The sequence below is a fragment of the Anomalospiza imberbis genome, chromosome 9 (genome assembly GCF_031753505.1).
Source record: "Anomalospiza imberbis isolate Cuckoo-Finch-1a 21T00152 chromosome 9, ASM3175350v1, whole genome shotgun sequence".
Lineage (NCBI taxonomy): Eukaryota > Metazoa > Chordata > Aves > Passeriformes > Viduidae > Anomalospiza > Anomalospiza imberbis.
Window position 1 is genome coordinate 29,426,350 of NC_089689.1, and position 8,608 is coordinate 29,434,957.

General features: G+C 59.3%; 1 protein-coding gene across 1 annotated transcript; it reads left to right on the forward strand.

The window, feature by feature from the left end:
* The first annotated feature begins 5,084 nt into the window (after nt 1–5,084).
* On the forward strand, nt 5,085–6,905 carry FOXD3 (forkhead box D3). Its single transcript, XM_068199161.1, has one exon. The coding sequence runs from the start codon at nt 5,220–5,222 to the stop codon at nt 6,420–6,422; it is 1,203 nt and encodes a 400-aa protein (XP_068055262.1). The 5' UTR covers nt 5,085–5,219; the 3' UTR covers nt 6,423–6,905.
* The last annotated feature ends 1,703 nt before the right edge of the window (nt 6,906–8,608 follow it).

The window sequence follows — 8,608 nt, forward strand, 5'->3', positions numbered from 1 at the left end:
ACCTTGGGACACCTGAGTGCTGCTGCCTGTTTTTTTCCAGCTCCCGGGATGTTTTCCTGCCTGTGTCCAAGTCGCGGATGTCTCCCTGTGAGCCGAGCCGAGCCGGCACCGCCGGGTGCCCCTCCACCTGCACCCTGCCGGCTCCCAGGGGAGGGAAGGCACAGAGGAGGCAATGACCAGCGCCAGGACGAGCCTTCAGGAAAACGAGCCCCAAATCGAAGGCGATTCGCGGCTCTGCCCAAACACGGCGTTTGGCTGGTGTTTAGATCCGGAGCAGGGAGAAGCTCCGGGTGAAACCGCAGGGGCGGCGGGAGGATGGACACGGCGCGGGGCTGAGCCGCTCCCCGGCCCCGACGGCGGGGGCTGCCCGGGGGGAGCATGTGCGGCCACATAAATATGAACCGCACATACACCCGCATCCCCCCGAGGGGCCGGACGGGGGGTTCGTGCCTCCCCCGCCCGCCCGCGGTCCCCCAGGGCCGGGCGGGGAGCGGGGCCGAGCCCGCGGGGCAGCCCCGGCCCCTCGGCCCCGCTCGGAGGGACGGGGAGGGGAGGCGTGTGTGGATTTGGGGGTGCCTCCCAAAGGGGAAAAGGCTGCAGAACGTGGAAAACCTGCGCCTGGTGAAACCCAGGCACAGCGGGAAAGACAGCGCGCAAACAGCGCGGGGACACGCGGACCAGCCGGGGGAGGCGCAGGATCCGCAGGGCGCGGCCCCCCGTCCCTCCGGCAGCGCCGAGGGTGGGAGGGGGGATCCCCAAAGTTGCCTTCCCTGCGCGGCCGCGCACCTCGCACGGGGGAAAGTCCCGCGGCCGCGGAGCGCCGGCCGCCCCCAGCTTGGGTTTCCCTAAAGGCGAACTGGGGCTAAATAATGGATCGATCTAAAATTAACCGGAGGAATGGAAATGCTCTAAAAATAAGCCAGCAGCTGCCGTGGTCGCAGCCCCCCGCTCCCGTGGGGAAGGGGGAGCGGGGCCGGCCGGAGGAGGGGGCGCGGGCAGAGCCGGGCGGGCTGCGCGGGGCTGCGCGGAGCGGTGGCCGCGGCTCTCCGCGGGCGCGGGGCCGCCGGCGCGGCGGGGGCCGCTCCGCTCCTCGGCGCGGACGGAGCCCCCCAAAACTCCGCCGCCCGCCTCGCTGCCGGCACACCTGCGGGTTTTAATTTTCCTTTGTATTTCTCTGTGTTCAAGTCTTCTTATTTGTGCACGGAAGCTGCGAAAGCCTTTGGGGAAGCGGCGGGTCGCCTCCCCCGGCAGCAGCGGCCCGGGGTGGGGAGCGGCCCCGGGGGCTGCGCAGCGTGTGCGGGAGCCGCGGCCGCGGAGCTGCGGGGCAGCGCCGGGCACGGAGCCGGCCCCGGGCCGCTGCGAGCCCCACCGCGCACACACACGCACACACACACACACACACACACACACACACGCTGTCACACTCGCACACACCTCCTCCTCCTCTTTCCTCCTTTTTGATCCATGCAGCGATCCCATATCCTCCCGGCTTGTCTCTTTTATTCTTTTGTACTGAGGCGCGTTGTCCTGGCCAGCAGTGTGAACGGGGGCTTTGTAAAACGGGACAGATAAAAATGAGCAACATCATATTGTTTGACAGAATGATCCAAAATGATAAAATGCCTTCTCCGGAGGGGGTGAAAATGGTGAATTCCTAAAAAACAAGAGCGTCGCTTCTCTCCTCAGCCTCCCTGCGCTGCTCGCTGTAGCCTAAAGGGATCTGCCGCCTGCACCAGCCCGGATCACGTCCAGCCACTCTTTTCATTGGGAAGTCTCTTTTTAAAAGCCTTCATTTATTTATTTTTAAATAAATAAAGAAGGGGGGAAGCGGCTTCGGCTCGGGACCCCCCGTTCTCCTCGCGGCGAATGAAAAGCACAGTTTTCGAGAGAAAGGCTCGTTTTGATTAAATCTGACATGCTGCTGATAACTCCATGCTAATGTGAAATAATTAACATAATAGCCATAATTAAAAGCACGCTAACAATGCCATAAATTTATCACACAATTTTACTAGCTTTCTGCCCCTAACTGCTCTCTCATCGTTAATTAAACGTGTTGCCTTTTACAGAATGGATGTTTATACATTTCCAATACAAATAAATCCGAAGCCGTTTTGGAAACATGACCAATTTCGTTTTATACTGAGTTCTGCCGGGTTTACGAGCGATTTATTACGATTTAAAAAAAAAAAAAAAAAAAAAAAAAAAAAAAAAAAAGAAAGAAAGAAAGAAAGAAAAACCAAGCACGTGCAAATAGAGGCCTAAGAATAGAGGAAAAAAATTATATATATTTAATAAGCTACATCTTCAGCGAAAAGCCTGGCTGAAGGGGTTCCAGGCCCCGCCGCTCGCCCCGTTTCGGCCCCGACCCCTGTCCTAGCGGTCGGGGGATGTCTGCGTGTCCCTGTCGTGTCCCCTCCCTTGGATGTGTTTATTTTACAGGGATTTCTCACCCGCAGCCCCTTTCCTGCGAGCCTTTTACCCCCGCACGTTTGCACCGAACGACAATGCTGGTTTAATCCAGGTCAGGTCAACGATTTATATAACTCATTAGTGAAAGTAATAGGCTTAAGGAGCTGAAAGGGGACACCTTTGGTTTCTCCTTCCTTTAAAACGATTACAGAAGCAGAAATTACCCCAGCCCTGTCTTTCCTCCACAATCCCCCCCACCCCCGAGGCTCAGCCTCCGGATTTATTTTTAACTCGCTTCGCGACCAGGATCTTGCTTTCCCATATTAGAATCAAATTGAGTTGTAATTAATTTCTCCCTCTCTATCATAACTTATTCCATCCTCCCTTTTCCCGTTGCGCTGCCGTGTCTCTATTTGACTCCGTATCGATCCGGACGATACAGTTTGTTTTTCTCCTGTTGCTAAATCTATCTGTCTATATGGGCGCCCACTTTCTATTTCTGGCCGTGTCATTACTGTGGGCTTCCACCTCCACAGGAGCTGGTTTAATTGTTTTATCGCTTTGCAGGACGCGGCTCCTGCTCCTGCTCACCTCCAGCCCTTGAACTTCCATGGGTTCGGGGGCTCCCGGCTTATCTGGGGGAAACTTTCCTGATTTTTAACAAAGCTTTTCTCCGCCCGGACGGGCTCCTTAATACTTTCCAACGGGATAGACTTCGAAATGCTGCCCAAAACTTCAGCAGATGAAGGCCTGGGAGCCGCAGCAGCGCCCGCGGAGGGGCGCGGAGAGGCGCGGAGCGGGGCGGCCCCGCTCAGCCGGCAGCCGTGATTGAACACGGGATTAACACAATAGAGCCCTAATCGAGGGGAAACGTTTCTTTTCACGCTAAGCACCGTAATTAATAATACGAATCAATTAATTTGACTTTTATTGTACCGAAGAAAAGCGCAACAAATGGAACAGGAGGCTGCGGAGTTGGGGTTTTTCCTCCTTTTTCCCTGGGAGAGCCTCTGCGGCGCGCCGGGTGACACACAAGGCGAGTGCGTGCGGCTCAGTGACTCCGTGTGTGCGTGTGACAGCGGGCGGTGCGCGGGTGCGGAGGTCACGGGCCGCGGAGATCCTGTGGGAGACGCGCACAAACGGAGCGCAGGGGGAAAGCGGCTCCGCGCCCCGCGGGAAGGTTCCCCCCATCCTCCCCGCGGCGCCGGGCCCGGCAGAGGCTCTGCCAGAGGCCGGGACAGCGATCCTTCCGAGCCCCGATGGGTTTTGGCGAAGAAGGGGAACTGCTTTACCTAAACCAGCGCCGCTCATAGGAAATCGTTGACTCCTGGGGCATTTCCCTAATTTAATTGTATTTACCGAAATCGGACAACACGTGCGGGAAGTACCAGAGCGAAGGGCTCGGCGGGACGGATTAAAAAGCCAAACCCCGGGAGCCACCCGCGGCCGAGGGCCCGGGCGGGGGGTTCCGCACCGGGACAGGGGTGGGCGGCCGGGCCCCCTCCCGCCCCGCCGGGCGCCTTTCCCCGGGCCGGGGCTTACCTGGGGCCGCGGCAATACGGTCCTCACATTCACACACACTCCCTCATTTCCTACTTTTTCATATGCTAAAGCCCGCAATGATTAAGTCGTTAACACCTCTGGAAAGGAGGAAAAAAAAAAAAAAAAGAAAAAAGAAAAAAAAAAGAGCTATAAAAAAGCAAAGGAAAAAAAAAAGAGAAAAAAAAGTAACCGGCTAAAAGGTTCTTTATTTATAGTTTCCCTTTGTTATTTTACGTCTTTTTTTTATTTCTCCCTGCAACTAACCTAATAGATTAATCAATAGCTATTCTCTGCTCTTCCGTTCCCAGCTGGTGCTGCTGCCGCTGGAAAAAAAAAATTAAAAAAGAAAATAGGAACCCACGGAAAAGTGGTTTCAAAGCCCAAACTTGGTGCTTTTAAGCGTTCTTGCGGCGGCGCATCTGCTGAGCCTGCGCTGCCGAGCGCCCCGAGAGCGGCGTCTCCGGGCCCGGCGCACCGAGAGCGGCAGCGGCGAGCCCCGGTGCGGCAACATTTCCGCGGGGGCCGGACGGTGCCGGTGCCGTCGGGCCCCGTCGGGGCGGGCAGAGCGGAGCCGCCGCCGGTCTTTGTTGACAGTCCATGAAACAACTCGAGTTTTGCATGACTTCACAGCGGGGCGCCTGACGTCAGGCGGTCACGTGGAGCCGCCTCCGAGTATATCTTTAACGGGAAAGTAATCTATCAGGCAGTCGGGACCGCCGCGCTGCCAAAGTGGCGAGCGAGGCCCGCGACCCCCGGCCTCCTGCCCCCGCCCCGCCCGGCCGCCGGCAGCTCCGTCCCCTCCCTCCGCCGAGGGGGGGAAAAAACAGCAGCCAAAAAAAAGCCAGACGAGAGGAGGAAAGAGGGAAGAGGAAACAAACAAACAAAAAAAGCCAAACCGGCGCGGAGGGCGGCGGAGCGGTGCGCGGCGCGGCCGCGGAGCGGAGCGGTGGAGCGGCGGCGGCCCGCGGAGCGGCCCCATGCGCGGCGCCCTCGGGCGCGCATCGCGGCGGGCGGGATCCGGCGGCGCCGCCTGAGCCCCGATGCCCGGCGGCGGGAGGTGACCGGGCGGCCAGGGCAGCCCCGCGGACGGGAGAGCAGCGGGCGCGGCCGCCCCATGCCCCGCGGGGACGGCGCCGCGGGGCGCAGCCGGGCCGCTCGGGTGTAGCCCCCGGGGCCGGTCGGAGGAGCGGCGGGAGCGGGGCGCGGGGGGAGCCCGGTGCGGGCGGGAGGCCCCGCCGCCGCCGCGCCCCGTCCGCCGAGCGGGGATGACCCTGTCGGGCGGCGGCAGCGCCAGCGACATGTCCGGCCCCGCCGTCCCGGCGGCCGAGGATGTGGATATCGACGTGGTGGGCGAGGGCGACGACGGGCCGGGCAAGGACAGCGAGGGCGAGGCCGGCAGCCCCGCCGCCCTGCCGCGCCTGCCGCTGGACGAGGCGGCGGAGCTGGCGCTGCCCGCGGAGGCGGGCGCGGAGAGCGGCAGCAGCGGCAGCGGGAGCCCGGCCGGGACGGCCCCCGGCGGCACGGCCGAGGGCGGCAAGGGGGGCGGCGAGGAGGGGGCGAGCGGCGGCGGCGGGGCTGCGGGGCAGAGCAAGCCCAAGAGCAGCCTGGTGAAGCCGCCCTACTCGTACATCGCCCTCATCACCATGGCCATCCTGCAGAGCCCGCAGAAGAAGCTGACGCTCAGCGGCATCTGTGAGTTCATCAGCAACCGCTTCCCCTACTACCGGGAGAAGTTCCCCGCCTGGCAGAACAGCATCCGCCACAACCTCTCCCTCAACGACTGCTTCGTCAAGATCCCCCGGGAGCCCGGCAACCCGGGCAAGGGCAACTACTGGACGCTGGACCCGCAGTCCGAGGACATGTTCGATAACGGCAGCTTCCTCCGCCGCAGGAAGCGCTTCAAGCGGCACCAGCAGGAGCACCTGCGGGACCAGACGGCGCTGATGATGCAGGGCTTCGGCGCCTACGGCCTGGCCGGACCCTACGGCCGCCCCTACGGGCTGCACCCCGGCGCCTACACGCACCCCGCGGCGGCCGCGGCCGCGCTGCAGTACCCCTACATCCCCCCGGTGGGGCCCATGCTGCCGCCCGCCGTGCCGCTGCTGCCGTCCAGCGAGCTGAGCCGCAAAGCCTTCAACTCCCAGCTCAGCCCCAGCCTCCAGCTGCAGCTCAACAGCCTGGGCGCCGCCGGCTCCATCGTCAAGTCGGAGCCCAGCAGCCGCCCGTCCTTCAGCATCGAGAACATCATCGGCGTCCCTGCCGCCAGCTCGGCCGCCAGCGCACAGACTTTCCTGCGGCCGCCGGTCACCGTGCAGTCGGCCCTCATGGCCCACCAGCCGCTGGCGCTGGCCAGGACCACCGCGGCCATCGCCCCCATCCTCAGCGTGCCTACCAACATCATCGCGGGGCAGTTCCTGCAGCCCGCAGCCCCCGCCGCCGCCGTGCAGGCCAAGTGGCCGGCGCAGTAGCCCCGGGCGGTAGCCCCGGGCCGCGCCCCGGCGAGCTCCGGCCGCCCCCTCGGGGCTCCGCGGCCGCCCGGGCTCGGAGCAGCAGCGGGCACCGGCCACCGCCGCTTGTACATATTTGTATCAAAAATCACTGACGTTGCTTTCGGGGTTTTTATTTTTCTAAAGAGGCGAAAATGACGGTCGCGATTAGGAGCTGCGAACTTTCACTTTTTTTGAAGGTTCCGGCGCTCCGAGCGGTTTTATCCGAAATAAACGAACAAACGAGAAAAAAAAAAATTGTATAAAAAAGAAATAAGCGGGGGAAATTTTAAATATTAAACGAACGAACAGAAAAAATAGAGAATTTTGGAGAGAAAAAAAAAAAGGAGGCAAAACGCTGTCATTCTATTATAGAAGTCTGTTTATATATGAATGAATATATGTATTCTAAATGTTATCCCTTCGTGTTGTACACAACTTTGTAAATAAATTTTTAAAATGCTCTGCCCGTCTCTGTGTGAGCGGTGTCTTTGTGACCCCCGCCCGCAGGACGGGCTGCGCGGCCGCGGAGGCTGGAGAGGCGCTCGGGGCGCGGCCGCGGAGCGCCGGTTCTCCGGTGCCGCGGAGCTTTGGGTTCCGCCGGTCGCGGTGCGGGCGGGTTTCCCACGGTCGCTCCAGCCGGTTCGGGATGCGCCGGGCGCGGCCGCGCAGCGATAGCGCCCGGCCCTGCTCGTTCGCCGCGGCGGGGCCGCCATCACCCCGATTCCTTCCAAATCGACCTTCCCCGGCAGATCCGAGACTCCCGCGAGCGCGCTGTGATGTTTCCCTAAATACATTATTTTTTCTCGGCCTGACTTCAACACTACATCCCGGCGCTGCGGCATTCCCGGCCGGAATAGGTACGCTTTGGGTCTGCGGTCGGGGCTAATTATAAGGGAAATTATTTTAAATAAAACACGATGGGTCGATTTAATCAATGTTTACTATTTATTTTAGAGGGAAAAAAAAATACATATTCAGGCCGTGGCCGTGCGGTGTCCGAGCGCGGATCTTTCGTTTAGATCAGGGAAATCATCAGGATTAAAGCAGCGGTTCTTCCCCCGGGAAAGGATCGGCCTTTCCCGGTTAATTCCCAATAACTCAGCTTTAATAACATCTGTTAAAATTAAAAATAATATACATACATACATATATTTTTTTTCGGGGCTGAAATAAAGAGACAGTCAAAATGAAAAAAAAATTAATATGTAGCGTTATAATATTTAAAGCGGCGCTTCGGGGGGTTGAGCCTGGTGAGATCTCGGTGTCTCCTGAGCACTGACGGTGTTTGGTACTTTATTATCTCCCTCTTACAAAGTTGAATTTTTGTCACCTTGGAAAAGCGTCGTGGATTTTGCTTTTCCGCTCAAATAATTCGTTGTCTTTGTTAGGAAAATCGGCGGCGTAAAATGCAGGCGGGATGCGGGATGCGGCAGGCTCGGCTGCGGGAGGAGATGAACCAGGCGCTAATTTCCCCTCCAACAACCCTCTGGCAGCCGGGGATTTAAAATAAATATATAAATAAAAGTGTCCTTGCTTTCCTGGTAAGCAGTAAATATTATTTCTTCCTAAGTAAATATTTATACCTCCGCATACATAGACTAAAATAAACCAAGCAGCCCCGGTGATGAGATCGTTTGAACTTTATAAATAAGGACTCGCTAATCATCTGCCGGGGACAGGGAGAACCTGGAGGGAGCGGGGACACGCGGGGCCCTCCGCGGGCACCCACGGCCCCGCGGAACCCCGCGGAGCGGAATGTGGCGGTGCGTGGCGGTGTCAGAGGAACGAGTCGTTTCACAGTTGTGTCTGGCTAATCGGTTTTACACAAACAGCAAATGGTGGGTGATTCGTGCGATCGAGGGGGTTTCTATATTTAGCCGGTCCCCTGGGAAAAAAGAAAGGAGCCTCTGCCCGGAGTCGCTGCGAGGCTCAAGAAGCTGCTGATCCAGGGCTTCCAGAGGACACCGGATAACAGGGGCTCATTCCATTCCCCAGCCTTTGTTACTTATAAAATTACTCGCTCATATTTCCCCACATAGCAGCAATGCCTCGGCTCGGCATCTGCGCGCCGGCGGCAGCGGCACCGGCAACTTTCCTGCCCGCTGCCTCCCTCCGGGAATCGCTTCTCCCTCCGTAACCTCCGGCCTCTCTTTCTCTCCTTCGCT